The 25,328-nt window shown below is 41.8% G+C and overlaps 1 protein-coding gene across 2 annotated transcripts in view; it reads right to left on the bottom strand.

Annotated features, from left to right (window-relative positions):
* spns2 (spinster homolog 2 (Drosophila)) overlaps positions 1-25,328 on the bottom strand; it is a 62,235-nt gene that overhangs the window by 23,957 nt on the left and 12,950 nt on the right. For both annotated transcript variants that reach the window (XM_038707736.1, XM_038707737.1), the window contains exons 2-4: positions 18,726-18,791; positions 4,196-4,332; positions 510-661 (exon numbers count right to left, since the gene is read on the bottom strand). In XM_038707736.1, coding sequence (XP_038563664.1) covers positions 510-661; positions 4,196-4,332; positions 18,726-18,791 — 355 coding nt within the window. The remainder of the gene's footprint in view (positions 1-509; positions 662-4,195; positions 4,333-18,725; positions 18,792-25,328) is intronic.

Here is a 25,328-nt window from a genome sequence, read left to right as displayed (position 1 = left end):
AAACCTCAAGTGGCTCCTGCGCCGCATCCACCGGTACATTCATCTTTTATTACTTGGCTTTGTTTGTTGTCTCCCTGTGGCCCCTTTTCTGATTGAATGAACTGAAAAGGCTGGAGATTTGAGCTTAATAAAGCTTCCCACTCCCACAGCCCCACGCCACATCTCCAAAAAGCCTCCCACCCTCCGTTAATCTACGCACAGCCAATTGTTAGTTCTACTTTTCTTTCTGCAGAGGGCTTGAGCTCTTTATGTGGCTGCTTCTGAAATAAAAAAGAGCCACAAAGAACCCCCGACCTTCTCTATGTGAGGATAATTTCAATTATCCATGCAAATTCTCCTGATTCCGTGGTAGCTTTGTATTTAACATTTGAAGAACTGACTGGATCAGATGAAATCATTAACGGATTTAATATAATCACCAAGCTATAGTATCATCTCCCAAAATAAATCATATATCTTGTTGTTTCCCGGTGTCTGCTTCAAGAATACAGGATCTGTCTGGCTCTTACCTTCCCAGGGGGATGGCCAGGTAGAAGACAGAGAGCATCATGGTGCGGCTGTTGTTAGTGAACAGGTCTCCTATGATGGTGGGAGAGATGGAGGAGTAGCTGGACTCTCCGATACCCACCAGTCCCCTGGAGAGCACAAACAGCCAGTAGTACTGCAGAAAGAGGACAAGAGAGAGACAGAGAGAAAAAAGATATAAGACTTGTGTTATCAAGCTCAAGAAAGAAACTTTCTGTCAGAGCACAATGTCAACCAAACGGCCATTTTCTTCTTTCAAAATTTATATTCCTCCAACTTTTCATTAGAGCAGATATCAGTCTAACCATACCTTTATCCCTTGGAATATTTATTCAGTAACAGATCAGATCTGTATTGTTACAATCTGTATTGTTACAGTCTCACAATGTGCATACTGTACAAGATACAATTACTAGCTTTCAGCCTTTAAAGTTTACTGATTCAGTAATGATTCACCACTTCAGTGTTCTAACGCAGGTTGAAAAGTCCCATGTTTTTTCTGACACATCTCATCAGAGGTAGATACTCCTGAAACTGACGTACAGGACTAGACTATGAATAAACACACATCACTTACTTGTGATGTCGTCACGTACACGACATCACAAGTAAGTGATGACTCTCACAAGCTCAATCCCACATCCAGGCTATCACACTGAAATGTTGGGATTTTGTTGCGCATGGTCCAAAAAGTTGGAGGTTTTCGTGATCAACCACATGAATTTTACTTGAAATTGTGAAATTGCGTCACACGAGCATTTGAATGTGTTTAATCATTTTTAGCTGTATTAAATTACCACGGCATATTATCTTCCATCAGATGTAATAAATTGCTAAATGCAAAGATGAGTACTTAAAAGGCTTTAATAGGAGCATGCACGCTTGCGGGGGAACCTGTGTAGGCAGCTGGATTGTTAACTGTTTCCATGGCAACCACTACTCACTGGATACGGACTCCCATGTCTGCTTGTGAAGCTGCAAAGAAATCTGGTTCCCCCCACACACTGGAATGACGCAAAATGCAAATATTGGCCACTAATTGCCGTATTGTCTGTGAGTATCATGAGAAAAGTGTGTTGCATGTAGAACTTGAACAACTTGTTAAGGTTGCAACTGTTTTTCATGGTGATATATACTGTAGGCATTTTATCCCTTATTGTTTTTTCTCATGTTCACATTTCTTTACATTATGCGGGATATATTCCTTTATATGCCAGCACATGGTGGTACCTGATGATGTGAGACTGTGGTGTGTATGTAAGTGTGATAAGGTTACACTCTGTAGGGTTTGTCAGCAGTAAAAAGAGATTAATGAAGGCGCTGTAGGTAGCAGTAGCAGAGCGAAGACCACCATCACTCCAGGCTTCATGCTTGTGTATGGGATGTCATGTCACGGGGTCATACACGTGGCCATCAAACATCCTCTGGAGACTACACCACACACACCTCACTGTAAGATGACACTTAAGTCCTGCTGTGGTATTTTCCCATATTATTTTTCAATTATATGTTAACTGTTGCCTTCAACTGTTTTTTCGCTGCTTCTCCTTTTGTGTTATATGTCAACTGCTGTGTTTATGATTGCTCACCACTGAGCGTTCACTGCTGTATATCTTTGTGTTTGTCACATTGTTTTGAATGATTTACAGTCAGTCTATTTTCCTCTTTTAACGGCCCATCGTTTAGTGGGATCATGATGGCAGTTCTTTTTGTTTATGTGGTCACCAGACTCATCACCGCTTGGAACAGAAATGCTAGGAGCAGCGGCAATAACACAAAGCAGCAATGCCAGGGAAGCGCCACAAAAATGAGGTTTGGAAAGTGAAGACTACAAAGAGATAAAAGAAAATAAGGTGGTTTAGGAAAATTTACTAACTCCAGCTGTTTTGAACCTTTTTTCACGTAAGACTACAGCCATTCTACTGGCTCGTACATAGACACAACAGTGCTTTGAGCTAAATGCTAATGCCAGCATGCTAAACGGATATCATCACTTCAGTACATATTATCTATGAGGTTTTCTATAATTAATTTCTTAAATTTATACTAATTATAGAGAAACATGCCATACTATATTTACTCTGATAGGTCACACCATGAGCTCAAACCTCACATTTGAAACTGCCTTTTAGCTGAGAGTCACAATCTGAGTGCAGTATATTTTCAATATTTACACTGGTGTCACACAAAAAATATTACAGCTAAAAAGATGACAATCATCCAAACAATTATAAATTGTCCTGAAAAGAATAAAGGATAATCAATCGATGCAACCAGGCTTTATTGCAACAATAGTAGTTCACCGGTCATTATTCTTGTCTCACCCTGAGATGAAAGTGAATGAAATGAGACATGCTTTCCATTGCATAACATCATAAATAGACTGCCTCTAATGTGTTTCAAATTTCATACGACCTAGTGATCGTTTTATGACGATAATCTGTTGTGGTCACGCAGAAAAAGGGATTCAATTTCACTTCATGGCAGCGGCAAATTTATATTACATAAGATCTGAATTCCTATCTGCTGCAAATCCTTCCAAAATGCCCCAGAGTGTGTTAAATGCATAATGATAGGACTCAGTTGTAAGTACTCGTTAACATTTCATCATATGTCACGTCGTCATTTCATCTCTCATGGTGACAGTGCCGTGGAGCTATTGCATAAGAGCCTTCTCTTCTTGTCTCACTTGACTGCCACACTCAGGAACATGTCTTGAGGATGAAGGTAAAGTTTGGGACTGCAGGATCACTTCCCATTTCCTCATCAGTAGTCAGCGGCCTTTGTAGCATTTGTCAGAGGGCAAGAGGCCCTTAATTTCATCTTATAAGCTATGTATTTCCTGCTTAGGCAAATGGCTGCCATCTTGTCTCCCAGCTGACATGTCTAAAAGCGATTTAAGTCAAAGGACGCCCTCCTGAGACAATCAACATCTCTGAGCTGTCATTCCGTTGCACAGCCCTAGGCTGAAGAGCTACGGCAGTGAACAGGCTTACTCACTGGAGAGACGACACTGCAGGACTGCATGATGCTGCTCTGCAAACGTGCCATGTGCTGCATAAAGTGGACAAACATAGATTTTAATGCCACATATCCCTGCCAGTTGATCCACTCAGATTGTCAGTCTGTATATATGTACACGATAAGATGCCCGCGCCCTCCACACACACACACACACACATGTACATGTACAGAGCCTTTTACTGTAATGTGATGGCTACTCTCAGCGGGATACCCCTCCCTCACATCATCGACCCCGAGAATAATGTTATGGTTTCATGCATCCAACCCCGCCCAACACACAGAAGCTTTTGGAGATATCAAATCTAAATCCACTTGTCAAGGGGCAGAGAAACGACAGTCTTATCTTCTCAAGCTTTGTAATTGAGACAAGTCTGAGGCATGGGCCTTCATTAGTTGATTGGCTGGCAGCCAGTGAGAGAGAGAAAGAGAGTGGGTGGGAGACATAAAGAATGTCTACAAAGGCGAGTGTCTGACTTAACGAGCGTGTCATTTCATTTCACTAGCCTTAACATCAAGCATATCCAGACCATAACGGAATAATTAGCTCATCAGTGTAGACCGCGTCACAGAGACGGCAGCCTAACAGAATAATACTGGAGCTCTTGAGTTGCAAGTGTTCTACGGTTTCCCACATGCGATGTCGTACCTCTTTACTGATGAAGGAGCTCAACAGAGTAACAATGGACCAGAAGAAAATGCCACAGCTCAGGATGACCTTTCTGTTGAAGCGGTCGCCCAGGTAACCAAAGATGGGAGCTGCCACCATGAAGCTGCAGATGAAGACTGCGGACAGAAAAAAGGAAAAGAGAAAATGTTACTTTGCATATAGTGACGGAAAATGACTGTTACTGATGTAGACATTTGTTTTTCAGGCTTGGTATTGCTTGGATTTTGCTATTTTCAATATCATTTCAATGTGTTACTTCATTACATTTTGCTGTAAAAATCCTCAAATTCCAACTGGAATGAGCCAAGTATTTCAGCTTTCAGGCCCACTTATTAAGCCCAGACCTGCCCAGATTGACTGTGTGATACCAGTCAGCCAGAGACACAGTGAAGGACTGCCAGAGGACACCTCCATTCAACTCCAACCAATTAGGATTCCATTACACTTCGTCTAAATTTACTACAAGAAACCTGGCAAAAGAATGTTAAATCCAGATGATACAGCACTGGAAAAATGTCACTGTGAACGGTGATGTGGGTTTTAAAGCATTCAATTTGTACTAAGAGAGACAAGGAAAAGGAGTTGTACTAATGTGGTGCCCTACAGTAGGATTGCAGGAAAAGCTACAGTTGGAATGTGGCCAAATACAGTAGCTGTTGAAAGAGATAGAGGGAGAGAAAAGACAGAGACTGGATAATATGTTGTTTGTTTGTTGAGATCAAAAGAATCAAAAAGGTGGTGGAGGAAATAAAATGTCAGGGCTTTATGTATCACTGCTGGAATTACAATAAAACTGACCAGAAGCAAAGCGATTAATTGCAAGATATCACATACCAGCACTGATTCTTTCCTACTTTCTGTCAGGGAGATGGCCGTGGCGGCTTTGCGGCCATAAATAATTCCTCCATCTAAATTTCTTACAACCAAACATATGTCCCAGTGAAAGGAGCACAAGTGCTTAAAGTGTGTTCCCCTAATTGCCCCACTGCTGACTGGACAACTAAGCTGCGTTCTCTTTTTTAGTCAATATTTATGAGGAGGACCAACCCAAACAGACCTGAATTTTTAATGCCCTCAAAGCGAGTTTTGTGTCTTTGCAGAGGAGAAAGGGCAGCGATGTTACTCTTGACAGCGGTGAGGGGAGCTTGGGAGGCAGGCTGGAGTGTTTTGACACATCATCAGCATAAACATACAGAAGAGGAAGGGAGGAGAGGAGATGAGAGAGAAAAGAGAGGAGGGGGATGTTATATAAGACACGGGCATGACAGTCCCACAGCTGCTGAGGCCAACCAACAGGATAAGGGACAATAATCAGATTATAGCATAACTGTAGTTTTGAACATGTGATATTATAGTATGATAGCAAAAGGAAAAAGATGTCCTTTTGTGACCCTATTCTGGGGGAAGTGTTACCCAAAAATAGAGTAAAATCAACCATATTACATTACTTTGTGCCAGGTATTTAAGTCCGTTATAGACTGCACTACAAGTTGCTATTTAGTTGTTTATTTCGTTTTACTGATGATGTAAAGTTTTTGTTGTCTTCCTCTCTCACCTAAAAACAACAATAGATATTTTGCACTATATGCACTATGCTTAAATCAATATAGCGCCAGTGATTCCCACATTCTGTTATTCAATGAATTCCAAAACAAGGAGTCAACACCACTGGCCCATTTTCAGACCTACAAACAAAAACTAGACTTTTACATCACCACAAAGGCAAAATAATTATTTTTTCCATATTTGTATTATTTCACTGAAAACACTAATATTAATAAACTAATACTGGCTACACTTAAATGCCAACACTACTTAATTGTTGTTTAACTGATATTATGGTAACAGACGAATATCTTCCAGTGTGACCTCACTGTGTCATTTTGAGAGAAAAAAAAATCCCACTTCAGAAAGTGATGTGTAATCTAAGATCTTATTTATATCTAATTTGAAGTATTATCAGTGAATCAGTTTCCACTTGAGTGTTGGGATTACTTCATCTGCACATTACTAATAATGAGTCTCTTCCACCTCATCTCTACAGTATGGCTCATTTTCCATTCTTCCTCTCTGTCACTACTCTCCTGTTTTGCCTCTCCCTCTTGTTGCTTGCACCCCCCTCCCCCCTTCTCTCTTTTTCTGCAGCCTCCATCATGAGCATGTATGGGGCTAAGTGCTGCAGGTCTATTGTGTAATGCTATATGACTCCGCTGACTGCTCAGCGCATGTCCAGCTCAGCGCATGTCCAGCTCTCTAAAGGGCTATCACCCTGCAACCACAGCACTGCTGGAGAAACCTCATGCACAAACACACACACACACACACACACACACACACACACACACACACACACACACACACACACACACACACACAAACACACACACAGCAGTAGGGTGTTCTGCCTAGATAAGATGAGGGAGAGGTCCACAATCACCCACCACCAGCTGGGTTCCACGTGGGTTTTAAAAGCCAGGGGCCCAGAGATCATTACTCTCACTGTTAAGCAAAATACATATCACATCATTAACTGGCCTGTTTCACTAAGCCATTAGCAGGACCTCACATCACTATATCTTTGTGTGTCTTATATCATGTTATTTTGTGATTTGTTGATAAGATACAACACTTTCTTAAGGCTCATTATCACCTCTTAGCAGTGCCAGCCGGTCTTGACAGTGTGGTCGCATGCATTTAGTGTTAACCTTGCGGTTTATTACAGTAACTGTGCTGCTTTCTTAGGAAGGGAAAGGAGCCTCGCGTTTATATTGGTCCAATACCTTGCATGTTTGGTGTGCTTCAGTGTAAGACCTTGCACTTAAGAGAAAGACAAAACACCACCTCCATGGTAGAGAACTTAGCAAAAACAAAACAGTTGTCTGTAATAGCATTTTTAGCTTTAGCATTTGGATCAACATTCATGTCTCAAATGTTCTCAAGAAGCTACTTTGAACTGACAGAATAAGATAAGGTGATGAATTACCATCACACTTGAAATACAAATAAAATGCTTTCTTTACTTGACAAGAGGCATAAGGGGATTTTGTCAGGTTTGTTTTATTTTAAGCACAGACAGGTACACCCACCCAAGACAATATGGATTCACACACTTGGTTCTTTTTCTTTCTACAAAAATGAACAGGAAACTTTTATGGTGTCATTTTGAAGTAATTAATCCAATGTTACACTGTATAGATTAGCCAATTGTGCATATACAGTATTGCGTAGGAACAAGCTGCATTGTATAAGACGTGCCGTCTCTGAGACCGGATGCACACTGATATCTCATGTAACCTCAACTCCCAGGAAATGCCCTGTCACTACAAAGACTGTCTAGAAAACGATGCCACTGTTCTCCTGTCAGTCTTCTTTAAAGGCGTCAAACCTACAAGAGCCCAAATAAAGAAATCTGTCATGTTTGGAAACAATGATTTCTTCCTCCGTGTGCAACTCATTTTGAAGGATCCAGTTTGTTTTCTTTAAAAGTGACAGAATGCGCAAAAACCTGTCCATGAGACTGCGTCACATGTTTTTAATGGGATTTATTTCAAAGTCAAAAGGTTTGAAAAGGCATCATGTGTTTACTAAATGTTACGCATGGAGCGTAGTGTAAGGTATGTTTGGCTTCATTTGAAAGAATGGACTAGAAAGTAAATGTTTTCGGCCTATTAGGAAGGACAAACAAACCATGGCAAACAATACGTCTTTACCAATGCCAGGTCACACCCAAAACTCTCAGTGCAAGCAATGAAATTTGCAAGTCTTGATAGGAAAAGCTTAATTATTCATGACTCAATTTGCAAAGGATATTTCAAATTTTGCGGTATGATACACCTTAAATGGCTCTGTTGAACAGGTACAGTAGCTGGTCAAAAGTGTATGAATAGAAAGGTTTGTCTGACATACAGTAAACAGCTCTTGAATATGAAACACGTATAAAATGTTGCCTGTCCCCACAAGTCACATTCCTACGCTGACCGCTATTGTCTCTTTGTTTCTTTTTGTTTGTGCAGTGGAACACCACAAGTCCACATGTTTGCGTGATCTCCACAGTGGCATCAGAGATAAGCCCTGGCTAATCACCAAACATGGCAATCTCTCATAAATAAAGTGCATAATGTAACAAATATTGAGCAGGAAAGCCCTCTCAGTGGGCAGTTGATGTCTGGAGCAGACATACTCTGTGGATGTTTACGCTGCAGGCCAAAGGGGAGGAAAAGTTTTCATAACCTCATTTAGAGAACAATGGTCAGCTTTGACTACTTTTTCAGGCACTGGCTGACTCATGCTGCATTTTCAGTGTGGTAGAAGAATTTCCTTTTATTATGAAGCTTCAATTGATATGAAACACCTTTGTTTGCATCTAGGAATAAACAAAAAAAAACAAAAAAACCTTTGATGGATTAGATGACAGTTTATCATTAGGCTTATGTAACATACACCGTTATTAGCTTAACAAAAACAGATTTCTTTGTTTTATCTCTTATATGGGGTGGTGATGGCGCAATGGATAAGACTATGTCTTTGGTGTGAGAGACCCGGGTTCAATCCCCCCCTGTGACCCATCTACCATTGTGTCCAGAGGCGTGCGACCTCTGACATAAATAGCAATTCTAAGTCTCTTTGGATAAAAGCATCAGCTAAAAGAATTAATGTAAATGTATATCATAACTCCCTCATCTTCTGCAATGAATAACTGTCAATTCCACACCAGCGGCAGAAGTTAAGAAAACAAGCTGAGTGGTTAATTAATGGCAAGGACATTTGTGACTAAATTATTATGGATACTCATAACAATACTGCACAAAACCACACGGTAAATATGGAGATGATTCCCTGTGACCTTACTGAGTTGTTTGAACAATTAAAGTAATTCATTAATGTCGCCTTATCTGACTGCAGGGACCTCTTTGAGGCCATTCTCGTAAAAGTGGTCTTGTATTTCACAGCCTCTATAGAGTAGATGAATAAATCATTATTCCTTCTAATCTATTTCATTGTCTTTGAAGTCAGAAAAACAAAAGTCTCTAGAACTCTCTGTGTACTTCTGACAGAATAAGTAACAGCAGTCCAGTGAATAACCCCAACATTCCCCACAAATAATACAATGAATTCTAATTTCAGTTTTATATGTGGTTCAGGTAGGCGTGCGAAACCTGTTCTGGTGTTTCTTCAAAGTGGAAATAAGATGCTGTGCATATTTCTCACAGTGTCTCAGCGAGCAAATTACCATTACATTTAAGTCACATTCCATGAAAGGACAATGGCTTTGCGAGAAGTCTAAAAGCAGACACAATAACAGGTATGCCAGAGACACTGGAGTCAGGTATTTAAAGGTAACATTGCTGTGTTGTCAGTGTGATGTGAGACACAGGTGAATCACGCGCTATGTGTCCGCTGGTTACCTCTTTCTCATGTGGCTGAGGCCCTGGACAAGCAAAAGACAAGTAGAAAAGTAAAATGTGTGTTCAGTAAGGTGTCTGGCCTGCGACACAATCATCATATCTTTTATTATTCGGGGGGACCTAATGAAGTATTTCTCCTGGTGAATTGGTACCAAAGCCTTTTATTGCTGAAGCATTATACTCTAAGAACTCTCTTTCTTATGGTTCAGTTAGGTAGTCTGCAGTTGTTGTTTTTTATATTATTTTGTAAAACATTTTACAGTAAAATAACCTCTACATATTAGTATTTAAAGACACAGTGACAAAACACATTAATTACCCTACATATACACATACATATACTGTACCTACATGTACAGTGGAGCCTCTCAGACGCTTGCTTTTTGGATAGAAAGTTATAAAACTGAATGTAACTCAACTCATGAACGGAATACGATTGAGAAAGCTGTACTCCCCACTGGTAGACCCCCAACACACACACACACACACACACACACACACACACACACACACACACACACACACACTGTTCTCCTGCCACATACAGAGAGAGACTAGAAACACAGGACATCCAGCTATCGCTTTGATTGGCCAGCTGAACAAAACCACCTGGGATGACTCACCCCCTATGATTCAATGCCACTGTGAATAGAGTATCAGGAGGCGATGCAGACACACGTATGTTGTGTTTGTATGTGTGTGTGTGTGTGTGTGATTGATATTCACTGAGCCTGAACAGATACATTTCCCTATGAAACACTAGTTTCCCCTGAAGAGAGCACCTGTGAGGCTCTGCATCCGGCTGTGGGATACCAAATGCTCAGCAGCCCATTTGATCACTAACATAAAGGCATTGAGACACTTCTCTGGTTGTATGTGGAATATTTCACATTTCTCTTGAAGGTGACTGACAGAGATTTAGTTAAAAAGGCACCTTAATCCCCAACCAATGCAGATATCCACAGAAAGTATTCTGCTGTTTCAAGTGCCCCCTACCTCTGAGGTTTGACTTTGAAGTAAATATGATTTGTCACAGATTCAAGCGCTCCTGCTTGAAAATAAAAATCGATTTTCATTTAATAAAGAAATCCAGTGGTCCAGAGCAGCATAAGCAGAATGCAAAATGGAAGAAAAACGTTTTCAGGGACACATTGGATTCTTATTAAAAATGAAAATTATTTATGAATAAAAAGAAACTTAACAAAGTAAAAATAGTAACATTCAGCAGTACCTATATGTATAAATTACATCATCTTTAAAGCCAGATCTCATCAATTTGGATCTATGACAATTCCTGCTTTCCTGCCCTCTGTTTTTTTTAGGTTTGAGATTTTCGTATTTACCACTGTAGCTGAAGGCTCTGTCATCCTTGCAGCTGTGAAACCTGACAGTCAGGACAGTCAGTCTAACCAAGGGACACCAGTTCAAGGAATTTGAATGTCCGCCAGCTGTCAGAGACAGAATTAGAGGAATAGGAGAAGCACATCCTATCCACAGGTCTGGACATGTCTCTGGGCGTTGTCATTTGGTGCCATTTACAGCAACGGCAAGTGTCACTTTGACCTGTTCGCTGTGGGCGAGGTGTGCTACTAGGTGTTTGCGTTCAGCACATCACAAACACGCCACTCCACCTTTGTGCATTTGCCCTTTCTGCCATTACAAGGCTATCTGCTTGCAGCAACCTGAGGCATTTTTATGAAGAGTAAGCTATGGATGAGTAAAGTCAGTCAGTAAAAACAGCTTTGTAACTCTGTAGCTCTTGTATATTATATGTCTAGGCTATATATAAATCTAATATCATACATTAATCAATTTCATAATGCTTTGATTGCTATTGAAAGGCTATTGCTTCACAATAAAATTGTCAATTGTGCAAATTACTGCTTTAAAGCCCAGTTGGTCCGAACTATTCAGTTACTGTGAGATTTTGCTGCTGCAATTTTTGAGCGACATCTCTGTGCGTCACCATGGTATTTCTGTGACTTACCTTAATGATGATACAATACATTTGTCATTTAAATATAATGTGAGAACCACACTTATAATTCCCGCTTAAGGTTACCAGTTCAAACCTTATAACCTAATACAATACCTAATACCTAGTGGTATGTAGGGTTGGGTTACCAACCCTACATACCACTGAGGATCTCGTCACACAGAATATGTCTGGCGCTCCAACCCTATGTAACCCTTCCCAGTAAAGGAAGATAATACCATATAGTCTATTACACACAAAAGTGCCCCTATGCAACAGAGATGCATAAAATAAGTTAAAGACAACTGATCAAAAGACACCAAATAAATGAATCTATTGGACTATCATTACTGTGCATTTGGCATGAGCTGCTGGCTGACACATCTTTGACAACACCCACTAAATCTGTGGCAAAACAAGATTCTGTTGTAGCCTTTTTTTCCCCCAACAGCATGGATCTTTCATAATAATAGCATTTCAGTGATAATTCTAAATGAGAAACTTTTTTAGTACTTGTGGTATTAGAGCCTGCTGTCTCTACAAAAGCCACGCATGGAAAACTACCTGAAGCTTTCCACTGGGACGTGTGAAGCAGCTGAGTGAATTTACAGGTAGAAGAATCCTCAGTGTTTCCAGGATGGAAGACAGACAGTGTAACAGTAAAAACAACAGCGTGAACACTGCATGGAAACACAGTTATTATGTGTGTAATTTATATATAGATTTTTAATGTGTGGTTAGCAGATCCTCTAATTACCCATGTTACAGTATGGTATTACAGACAACAATTAATCAGTATAAAGCAAATGTGCAATTATAGTCATACAGAGGTTGAAATGGTATGGTATTTGGAGACTTACCAGCATGTATTTATTTAACTGAATGCAGCATGGAGGTTTGCACCATCTCTGATGTCTTATTTTTAACACAACACTAAATCTAATGCTGTTTACTAGAGTTCTGGGTCTCATAAAAGACTGTTGTGTGTCCATATGGAGCAGAATAATTTGCTCTGCTCTCTGCCAGCTCGCTATGATACTCAGATAAAATTGGAATAAGAAAAAATCAATATGCATTACTACAAAGGTTAGAATGAGATGTTACATATATTTTATTATCTTGATCTTGATGCTACAGACTGATAATAGACTGCAAAAGGAAGAAATACACTACAACAAAGAGTGCAATAAGGAAATTAAGAGCAGAAGTTCCTGTCATTCAATCAATCAATCACCAATCAATGATGTCTGGTGCGCTATGGCAGCAGTGTGTTGTGTTCTTTCTATGAGGTGTGCAATACCTGTTATTTTTTCTTCCTTTAATGATTAATGGGACTGCCTGTGTTGGGTGTGACACATAACTTTGGTTTGAGTTGGACACCAGAGTCGACCAATACATCTTAACTGAGACATTCTCATACATCTCTGCCTCCTGGATTCCCCTTCATGTGACGCCCCAAACACCTCTGCATTCCTCAAATTTCTGATCACCACTAATTCTCTCTGAAACCCTTCCCTTCAGACTTCACCCGTGTTGGATTACCAATGAGCTGGCTTCTGTTTGAAGAGCACTGCCTGCAGCCTGGGAAATACCCATGCAGCACTCTAGCGCCTATTTCTGTCAAACTCTGCAGCTAATTCCTGCAGAAGCTGCCATCAAGCGCTACCTTAATGCCAACTTAAACCCTTTTTTATTTTATTAAATCTTTCAGCTACTATGAGAGCTGATAGCTCGTCACTGCAGCTGCAGCAGATCTCTAGCTACCTGCTCAGTATGAGCGCTGCAGCTGGGGAGAATTACACGCTGCTACAAATACCAGGCAGGGCTGGCAAGAGTGCACTGGAACATCATGTTTTGCACATTACCAGCACATATCATAAGCAAACACATATGGTAAGAATAAAGAAAGGTGCTCACTTGGGTTCTGAAAGCATGAAACAGTAGTGAGTTCCAGACTGTGATCCAAGCTGCAGCATTAATAAAAACATGTAGTTATTTTTTTCCCAGGGATACTTTGCTGTGGCTGGTGACATGGCACAGAGGGGAGATCCAGCGGAGCACTCGAGCACAGGGCGAGGAGTTTTTCTTTCCTGCAATTTTCAGGCAGTAACTACAGGGGCAGGCAACTTGATCACAAGCCCTGGCTGAAATGACAGAGGACCCAGCTTGTCTGTGTTTGTGTTCTTGTGTGCTACCCCTGTAACTGGGACTAATGGGATGTGAAAACTAGGTCTGACACACACATGCAGGCGCAAATTGCTCCCACATACACACTCTTTTAATAATGAATGAAAACTGACCAAATGAGCGAACCGCAGCCCTAGCTTTGACCTTGACTTGCTGAGGTGTTTGACTAGGAGTGGTGTGGAGTGTGTGTGCTGGTGCGTGTGTTGGTGTGTTTCTAATTGATCTGTTGATGTGACACGGAGCAGAAAGAGCGGAGCAGCCTCCCGTGGCGTCAGCCAATCGATTGGTGTTCAGCCTCTTTTTCGGAGAAGCAGGAGAAAATATCACCATAAATTTGTGTTACCATTAATGCTTGCTCTCTCTCACTAAAAAAGATGATGAAATAACAGACCTATATTTTCAAATCTGTGACTCTACCACAATACCCCCAGCTTCCCACTGTTTCTGTGGTAATTAAACACAAGATCAAGCAAATGATCTGATAGGACATTTAATTGGCCTTAAAATCCTGATAGGATTGGCACCCTTCAGCAGTGCTATTGGTTAGTCGACAGGAAGTGAGGGGGAAGGAGATGGGGAGCAGGGTGCCAATCATCGGCCAACAGCTGCCCTCCTCCGAGACATGGCCTATAAAAACAGCCTGAGATGGAGACACACACACACACACGCTGTGATGTCGATGCATCATCAGGTCATCGTTCTATTCTTGTCTCAGTAGGAGAGAAGCTGCTGAACACCATCGCAATGCAATTATTTGGCTTTGGGAATCAATAGTGGAGAAGATTAAACCTCGCTGCCATGCATGACCAGAGGGAGGAAGTCACAGGTGGCTCTTTCTTCTCCCTCCACTTCACTTTATCCCTCAGTCTCCTATAATTCCTGTAAGGTGCCAGTGGGAGTGACAACAAGGCAACAACAGCTGCCAAACTGCTGATAGAGAGCGAGAGAGTGACAGACAGAGAGAGAGAGAGAGAGAGAGAGAGAGAGAGAGTGAGAGAGAGGAGGTACCAAGGGATACCAACAAGGGCAAGAGACAAAATAGCAGCAGCTGTGAGTGGCCAAAACAGCTGATCAAGCACTGAAAGCTCAACTTCCCGCTGTGTCGAAGGAAATCAGAGAGGCCTCCATTCAAAAGTAGACATTTTTCATTGACACTGACCATACCTTAAACCTACACAATTGGCCACACCTCTGACCCAGTAAACAGCACGTCCAAGACAGCCACAGCTACAGCATGGGATAAACCCTCAGTGGCCAAAACCTGATATCTAGTGCAATGCTGACTTCTTGCGGTCTAGGCTTAAAGCTTTTTGTGTGCTGTATAAGTCTGATGTGCTCAAACCATAAGTCTTACAGCACCTGTGGCCTCATTCCTTACAGCTCACATACTGGCTGAATGGCAGACTGACACCATGTTAAGACTAGGGCAATGTCAGTTGGTGTGTGTGTGTGTCTGAGTGTATGTGCTGGTGTCATGTTTCAGACAAGGTGGGCAGCCACACACAGAACAGGGCACAGACAGTCTGCGAGCTGTTTTGAGCACCGGCTCCTTATTAAGCCGCCACCTCACTGTACATCCAGCCTGGCTGACCCCAATAACTCTGCTACCATGCAAAACCAGTGGTGGATAATTACTACGCCGGCTTCCATTGTAAGGGATAATTCAACCCATTAAGACTTTTTTCTGATGTGCCTCAAAGCACTTGAATACAATAACCATAGCATGTTAACAGGAGAAGAATACCTTCTCACAGATTTCTCTTACTGGTTAACAAAAGAGTTCTAATCCCCTCCCCCAACCAAAGGTAATACCATCCAGGTGAACCCCCTCTCCCCTTCCTCTCTTCCATTAACCTTTCGTGCCCTCCCTACCCTCGGGACCAGTCCTGTTCACAGCTGTGTGTGACTGTCACTCACTTTTCAGATAGCCACTGCCCGAAGGCCATTAGCACAGAGGCCTGTCATTTCCATGGGGAGAGCAGAGCTCAGGCTGTCCTGGTGCTCTGACAGGTCTGCTGAGCTTAGATGAGACCATCTCCACATGCTGATGGACGGGCCGGAGAGCTCCAGTCTCAAACAGCATGCCTTAACCCAAACCTGACTGACAGCTATGAACACCCCGTCCTCTTACAAGAAGAGCTAAGACCTCAGCTCTTCAGGCAATAATGACTCACGTGCACACACACATGCACAACAGAAATGAGCACATAGCTCAAGTCAATTTGTGTTGTGTAAGCTGCTTTTGAAAGTGTTGGTGTTGCCAAATGACAGAAATAACTGGTGTTTCGGAGGCTGAGCTCACCACAGGGTATTTTCCATGTGTTGTCCTTTAGCATGAAAACACCAGTTTACACCAAAGAGTTTTCATCTATCCAGGCATTCAGTCTATTTTTCTGCCAATGGGAGTGTGATAATTCTACTTTATTTTTACTTTACTTTTCTTTACTACAAAACAAAACTTAAAACAAGTTAGGGAGAAGCACATCCCTATGCAGGATAATAACATACTAAATGGTTGGCTTGTTCAACAATCAGTGCAGCAGTGCAACAATCAAAAGCAGGTCTACAGGGCTCATCCTCAGTCAGGCCAGTATTTCCCAAAAGCAAACAACTTGTCAGAAACTTCTAGATATGAGAAATCTTTCATTCCAGTAGTTCTGACCAAGAGCCAAAGCAAAGGGTCAGAGCTTTCCTTTGCTCAAAGTGAACCAGAACAGAGTTCATAAAGTGATTCTGACTCAGACTTATGTTTGTTCTACAACTTGGATCCTACAGTGTGTGGTCAGTGGGAGGGTGACCTGGCAGTGGAGAAAGAGAGAAAAACGCCCGCTGCCTGTAAAACACCTACGTTGGCATTTTGCGTTCCCAGGTGGACGAAAGCTGCCAGGACAGAGGGAGCGAGAAAGGAGAGAAGGCTGAGCCGGCCTGGCCTGCAGGTGCTCACAGAGGCAGGGATTGTTCCCTCTGGAGATGGAAGAGGGGGCTGGGGGAAACCGGAAGGGACATGTGCATATTGTAAACATATACACGCACAAACTGAGACTCTCGCTTCCAGCACCCTGATTACATCAACCTCCTAACTTCTTCTTCGCACTTAGGCTCCCTGTCTGGGTCTACCCGCTCTCACAGCTCAAGGCCCAGACACCCAGCATTCCTCAGGCCAGTGAGAGAAAGAGGTCGCCTGGGGATCAGGGGCCAAGCGGAGTCTGAACCATGACAGACCCGGGACAGGCCAGCCAAACCAAACACACAGCAGCCCTGCGTTCAGCCTGGCCAGCTGGTTGCTTTTCAGAGACCTGCAAATGCAGATGGTACAGAGGGTAAATCAGCTGCACATACTGTTTGTGTTTCAGCGTGTGAGAGTCTGTGCCAGTGGTGGCTGTGTGAATAAACCAAATAATGAGCCAATGCAAACACAGTTAAGAGTCAAACACCCTTCACAGTTTCCTGTTTCTTGTTAAGATTTCAAACAAATCTCCCGGAGCAGAACGCGCCGGTCAGAACAGACATCAACTGGAAAGTTCAGAGTGCTTTCACAAATTCAGGCATCCTGTTGATTATAAAAACTAATAAAACGTGTTAGATTCTACACATCAGGACCATTGCCAGTCTGTGCAGGCATCGCATGAAAAAGCCTGATGTGAAACTGATTGCTTTGAAACACCAGGCTGACTATTTAATTTGTTTGACTTCTTCTGCAAAAATGCGGGGAAAAGGAGATGGAGAAAAGTTCATAAAGGAGTCGCTGATAGAAAATTGAGTGAAATATAGATTCTTCACCCTACAGTGAAACCAGGGGGGAATGAGATTTGGAAATGATGAAATGGCTTATTCACTGAAAAGCCAACAGAAATTAAAACACAGATTTCTTTTTCCTGGTAGATATTTTTGTCCTCAACACACCATTCAGCTCACCTAAAGTTAGAACATCAAGTGAAGGGGTCAAACACTGGGTTGTATTCTTTCCCTCTCAAACTCAAACCTGCCTGCTTGCCCTCAATGGCACTTTGTGTGCAAGTTTGTTGGTGTTGAGTTGAGTTTGAAGGCACATGGAGACTGGGTCCTGTCCTCCAATGGGAGGGCTGTGCAAGGTATCTCCCCAAAAGGTGAATTCATTGGGCTCTAGAGTGGAACAGGAAGCCCTGCCCTGAGCCAGAGTCCTCAGACGCTCCGGGTACATTCATGCAGGCTTTCAGGAGAACTGCCTGCCTGTGTTTTGCTTTATATTGACCTGCCCTCCTGCTGCTGCTGCTGTGAGGGGATCTCACTCCCCCACTTAAGCATATGATACAGTGGTGCAAAGTAAATATAAGCTGCTTCCATTTGAATATATTTTGAAAGTTCTAAAAAAGTGGTGGAGTATGCTTCCAGTTACTGCATTTTGCATGATGATACAAATAAATCCTTGCAAACATTGAGAGAGCAATTTCTCTTGTAGTTTTAAAGAGTGTTTGCAGTGTTATATAAATGAGAGGCAGGAACCTTGAGCCATTTTTGATTTATTTGTCTAAAAAAATTGAATTGGTTTCTGTTTAAATCCTAGATTTAGAGGACCTTAATACATATAAAGAGAGGTCTAAGTAAACCATTAAGAGTAAACAATTAAGAGTTGATTATATAAAGTAACTCCATAATGTCTTGTATTAATACCTATAAATTGTGCTGTCAATATCTTCACCAAAGAAACCCCCTTTTACTGTTTGAGTGTAAAATAAAAAAAAAGGCAAACATTATGACTAACTTAGCTTGTATTTCTTTACAGCCAATTTTGCCACAGAGGGCTGATTGGGGTCGAGACCTCTGCTTTTCATCGTTCCATCCAATTTAGCTAACATGAAAATATCCAAGTTACACAATAATTACCCTCGTCACGCAGATAATGTGTTTAAGTCTTGAGCTAAGATTTTTCACACTTGTAATTATGGGATTAAAGGAGACTTACCTGTTTGCAACAAGCCGATTGCACTGTCTGATTTATCGTAATGCCGCTGGATGTCAAGCAGAACCCCTGCAAACAGGAGGAGTTGGAAAACATGAATGTGGTTTCAAGAAACAATAACAGTCATAATCACAGGCATTGAAACACGGACTCCCATTTGACTTATAGCTAAAATATTTTGGCTTTATTGCAATCTTTTGTGGCTTGTGATTAATGCTGGATATGATGGATAGAAAGTTCTCATTCACTTAAAATCCCAAAAGCCATATAATATCCTTGATAAGCGCTCTCTTGGCTGCCACTGTGCTAAACTTAAGTACATGGCTACAAAGATGCGTGTTATATACAAACAATTTATGGTGTAAAATTGCTAAGCACACCTTCCGTTAAATACTCAAAACCACTTCCATAACACAAACGCACTTTCTACACCATTAGCTTCCTGCAAACACCTCTGGGGAGCAGCCACAGTGCAGTGACTGGAGTTCCTTTTGACTTTACCAGATGACACTGCAAATTAATGTGAGTTCAATATTTCAGGTGGCTCTTATCAGTCGCACAGACATACAGCAGCACCATAACATCGCTCCACTGTGAGAAACCCCATCGTCTTTGAAGTCATCTTAATCCTGTTACTGTAATCCAAGAGCAGTTATGCTGGAATGGAGCAAACTCACATACTATGCATGGCTGTAATGCCTTAATGAAGTGAATGGGACCTGCTGCTTGGCCAGGGGACATGTGAACAGCTGAATATCTGCTTATCACAACACACTTGTGTTTTCATAGCGTGCAAAGCATGCACAAGAAATCCCATAAACTTTTTAACACATCATAAACATCAGAGGACGAAGATGAAGAAGAAGATCAGAGGGTGATAAATTAGGGTTAAAGAAAACCCCTTTATGGCTACCATACAATTCAAAGCGCCATTAAACGAGAAGCAACAAGTCTCATCAAATGAATTCTGCTCCTCTTAAGACCACCAGCTTGGTAAAGTTCAAAGTCTTGTTTTCTAACTGAAAAGAAAAGAGAAAAGGAATAATGCATCTCTAGCCTAGAAATCCTTGCAGTCCAGATGCAATGCAATGTACTTGGTAGTGCTAGCTGACTCTCTGTGAATCTGGCAGGCTGGTCCTGGGGATTGCAACACAGCTCATGAAAATGGAACAGCAGCATGACTAACATTTTAAAAAGCTGTCTGCCTCTGATCTGTCTGCTCCTCTCCTCTAAGCCCAGCAGACCAGTATAACCTAGCACAGCCTGACCTCTAGACTAGTGCACCTAAGTCTCTGTAACTTTCGGAAACAACTCACGCAGAGTGTCCTTGTCATCTCAGGGGTTTTTGCCTTGGAGGATGATGAGAAAGATCACAGCTAAGTAGGCAAATTACTGCACAACAGAGAGACACAGCGCATTTCAAAGGTGGAACGATGCAGAGGCAGGTGCAGGTTGGACCGTGACTGGGAGCAGAGACATACGTCAGATTCCTGTCATCTGAGTCAAACCACCTGCTCACATTCTCACACTACAGGCAGCATTCTTGTTCAAACACTACACTCACAACTCTTTGCCTTGTTTCTCTTTCATAATGATGTGGCTTTAAGGTATCACCCGGTTTCAGTGAAACCCATAGTTCATTCACATACACTATCAATAACAAGGAAAATCTGAATGTCTCATATTAGCATTCCCCAAAAACACATACTTTGATTTGCTTACAACAGAGGTAATCAAAGTGTGAGGTGGGCCTCCCCAGGGGGCTCCAAACTGTTTCAGGGGAGTCTCAGTGAATGGAAGTGAAAAAATATTACATTATTTATTACATTAGTTATGAAAAGGAGGAGACACAGAAAAGACAACACGTGTGATTTAGTTAAAGAAAGAGCTCAGAGATACATTTTTAGGGAACTGTTTTTCCCACTTTATCAGAGTCAGAAACTACTTAATGTCAGACCTTGGTGTATTAGTATTAGTAGTCTGAAGTCATGTCAAACAGCAATATTAGGCTATCTTGGCTCAGTTATTGAATGTTTATGGGATCAAACAATAGTGTTGTAGTGCTCAAGACTGGTCTTGGTCTCGAGACCGGTCTTAAGACCACTTTTTGATGGTCTTGGTCTCGATCTTGTCTCGGTCTTGTCTCGGTCTCGGACATTGAGGATTTCATTTCAAGACCAGTCAAGACCATAACTTTGGGAATATCAATAAATCAATAAATATCAATAATTGCTTTGCATTGTCTGATTTATTTGTTAACATCCTAACTCTGATTGGATCCTAATTAAAAACGTGCTGTTACCATTAATGACTGTCACCCCTACCCGCAATGGTAAGAATGGAAAGGGAGTGTTGAATAAAGATGCTTATGTTGATTTCAGCTCTTAGTGTTTGTATGTGGGTGTTTTCATGGGAATGTGGATCAATTTGAGAAGTACATATGATATTGTTTCACATTTTATTGTGTATCATGTAATGTGGGGAACTGGTCTTAGTCTTAGTCTGGACTTGGTCTCAGCCCCTAAAATCTTTGTCTTGTCTCGGTCTCGATATGCTCTGATCTTGGTCTTGGCTTGGTCTTGGTTTGCACGGTCTTGACTATAACACTATCAAATAACATAATCATGATTCCATATGCATCCAGGAATTGAGCGAAACTAATCAACTTAAGGGGGGGCCCACAGTGTCAAACTATGAAAACCCCTATGCTAAATCACCTCTGCTTTAACAGGTAGTAGTTGCGTATCTTGTGAGTATTTCTCACAGCAGTCAGAGCACACAATGTGGCAATTATGCAGCAACTGCCTCAAGGTAAGACTCTATTTACATTTACCGGCAGGTAAATCTCAGTACATATCCTATTTAAGTTAAGGCGAATTATTAGAAAATACATTTTATGAACCTCTGCTCTGGGATGCTTTTAATTATCTTGCCCAAGGGATGCAAATAAGAAAGCAGGTAGGGGTTTGCAAATCTGATCCGCCACCCTCCACTCACACACAGACACAAACACTTGAAACCACTTATAACCATAAAACACAAGAGGTTATCATCCCCACTTGGCCAAGACAGACAGGTTGGCTGTGACAGCAACTCTGTCCCCCGTGTCAAGCATGTCAAACAGAAACAACAGTGTTTAACAGTGTACTGTCCGATTGCAGCTGCACTCTAATTAGCCTGGAAGAAGTGCACACACACACACACACACACAAACACACACACACACACATATACTAACACATACACACAGCCTGCTGGGAAGGGGATTCCTATGCCAGATGGTGGAGCGTCCCTCCTGGACAGAGTCTGCATATGTCTGAGCCACACCCGTCTGCACTTACCACACAATTACCAGACAATTAATAAAGGTAGAGTTGGCAAATGTTATTTACTGTAAGGTTAGGAAAACAGAGCTGTGGATGTTGGATAAACAAGAGCTATAGCAACTGTGTGATATTGTCTTGTTTGACAACTCCAACAAGATAATGATGATTATATTCATATGAATGAATATAATGTATGAAAAGTTGTACGATATACAAAACATTCTTTGTTCCTGCAGCTAAATGAGGACCCGTTTAAATAAGTGGTGGAAGTCGGATCAAAGCAACAGTTTTTATTGTACTAGATTCAAATGCAATGAGCTGTGTAATGAACTGTACTAATCTGTAAGGGATTACAGAGAGCCAGCAGCTCTGTGTTTGTGTAGTAGCCTATCACAACTATCATCTGTGCCCTCAATGAGGCCTTTTAATGCCTGGCCATCAAACTCTGTCCTTTTGATTTCTCTTTCATTCTGTTTTGCTCTCCCCTACATTTCCCCTTTTCTTACTCTTGTTCGTTTCAAGCAACAGACTGACTGGACTTTTGATGAAATTTGACAGCCACGTCTTACTAAAACAGAGAGATTCAGTAATGTTTCTGATGATGAGGTGCCACAACCCTCGCCCGGACTGGCAGTGGCCAGCCTAGTTGCCATGACAATGTTGTACGGGCACTCAAAGAGATAAAGGTCAAGAGACCACAAAGGAACTAAGCTTTCCAAAATCTCCAAACTGCCTTTTTCTGATGCTACGCTGGTCATTAAAGTTGCAGCTCACAACGCAGCATCTGGAAATCCCAAGTAAAACACCATCGCAACAGTAAACAGAGGGACATTTTACATTATAGGCACATAATAGGTCACCACTGTGGTTGTGAAAGCATTGCAAATATAACCCCACTGATCCATTTAACGGAACAATGTTAATGAGTTTCTCAAGTCTCAGGCCTCCAGGGGTCTGTGTTCATCTGAGCATGATGCCAAGCAAGAAACATGGAATGTGGATCTTCCTGACAGCACACAACAATAACAACTTGCATCCTCATTCAAGGTAACAGCACTCACGCAGCTACTTTGTAGGCGGCTCCCTTTGAGACACACACACACACACACACACACACACACACACACACACACACACACGTACACTTAGTATATTCTACACTCCCTCATTTTACCTTTATACCAGTGAAAAAGCTTAAAGAATTGGGTAAATGATCAATTCATAAAGTTTTGTCATTTATTTAACATTCTGACTCTGAATACACAGCTGCCCGTTCGTCCATTTGCTTCGGGTTCATTCAAATTTGTCCACTGACTTGTTCGTTTAACAGCACAATCCTGAGCCACATTTATGTATTCTTTGACACTTAAGGACACCTTTCATGAATTTATTGGGATTCGGAACTGTACGTACTGTGTGGATGGAGACAGTTGCTCCCTGCAGTCAAAACACAGACTTGACACAGAGTCGGGGGCCAGTGTGGAGCTGACACTTATTCCACCCTCTCATAAAGTCTGCCTTTATGACCACTTTTTTTTTCAGTGCAGCTTATGAAGAAATGACTCAAATTGGTGAACGTTTCGTCGCCACAAATGCTGCATTTAGAGCAGTGAACGGTGAATGATCATTCTTCGATATGAATAGTACTTTCTTTCAGTTTTTGGTGTTTCCATTATAAGGCTACCAGACTGTTCACTCACTGTACGGGCTAGGATTTGTTAGTCAATGTAGATCACTGCAGCTCCAGAAAACTCAGACAAACATCTTTTTCTTTGGCATCATTTTTGCAAAAAACAAATCCCAACACATTTGAACTATGACTCCAAATAACATAGATTGAATGTTAATTTACCCCAAATTTTCAGTTAAAGAAACAATGCTAGAATGACCCAGAGGAAACGTTTCAGTGAGGATTCTGCATGATGTTTTTGCAAGACCAGCTTTCGTGCAGTGACGCACACCGCCAGCATTACTCCTCTGGGACCACTATACACTCACAAATACACCATAGGTGAACACAAACACCACACCCCAAACAGTCACACACAAATATGCACACACAGAACTCCATCAGCTTGGAGAGGACAGATTTCATATCGAATCCCCAACAGAGACTTGAGGATCTCTGACCCCCCTTGGTTCTATTTCTGCACATAGAAACTAGGCTAAGAGGAAGGAGAGAATAGCAGTCCAATTTAACAGTGATGAGTGCTGGAGAGAGAGAGAGGAGAGGAGTCATGACGACCAAAGAAATAGGCGGTTGCTACTACCGGGTCAGTCGGGGTTGGATTCATTGTTTAAAGTATATGTTTCCATAGTTAAAATAAATAGTATATATATATGTGTGTGTGTGTGTGTGTGTGTTCCCCTTTCCCCTGGTTTCACTGCGTGTGTGTCTAAGTGAGAGGGAGCCAGTGGATGGAAGTCATTCATTCTGGCCAGAGTGAGACGGACAGCGGTGAACCACTCTGCTGATGTGGCCAGATCCTTCCCCTTCGTTCCTGCGAAGGGGTGATCCCTTTTCATGTGTTAACCCCATCAGTATATATAGTCTGGGAAAGGAAGAAGGGGAGGGAACATAATAAGTGAGGAGAAAGTGCATCTTCTCTGGTTGTTCTTGTGACCAATTTTTTGGATTTGAGCGAGTGAGAGACGGTAAGAAACAGTGAGGAGAGAGAGCAACAGAGTGCAGAGGCAGGCCACTCTGCAGAGCTTCTCAGACTGCATCGAGGAGAAAGCTGACCACAAATATGCCCGACTGTGGCCGGCGGGCTCCTAACCGACTGCTCTCCTCCCTTGCCATGTGGCTGCAGTGGGCGGGGAGCACTTTTTCCATTCCACTTCCTTTCTCTGCCACACAGAAAGGAAACGTGCCGCAGATGTCTGGGAAACCGTGTAGAGCTGCCTGCACAAGAGGGCTTCAGAGCTTGTACAAGAGAATAAAATCAGCAAGAGAGAGTGTGAGTGTGCTAGAAAGTTCAACTCTTGCTTTCTTCTTGGTACTGAGTCAAACACACAACTTCATCCAAATTCAACTGTACTGTGAGAGAAACAATAAACTACTATCCATCTGACTGTAGAGTCATATTGATGTCAGGTACCCTGTGGAGTTTTTAACCACTAGTAGTGCTGTGGAGCAATGTTTTTATGTTTGTTGTTTATGTATGTTTTTTGTGTTTTAGTGCAAAACACTGACGAACTTATGCGAAAAATAACTTTTGTTTGTTTACAAGAAAGCACCTAAACCTGTATGATATGGAGAGTATACAATAAAGTTAGT

Source organism: Micropterus salmoides, unplaced genomic scaffold (genome assembly GCF_014851395.1).
Source record: "Micropterus salmoides isolate LMB-PRFRI ecotype aquatic unplaced genomic scaffold, ASM1485139v1 Ms_hic_scaffold_9, whole genome shotgun sequence".
Taxonomy (NCBI): domain Eukaryota; kingdom Metazoa; phylum Chordata; class Actinopteri; order Centrarchiformes; family Centrarchidae; genus Micropterus; species Micropterus salmoides.
This window is presented reverse-complemented; position numbering and strand designations above follow the sequence as displayed.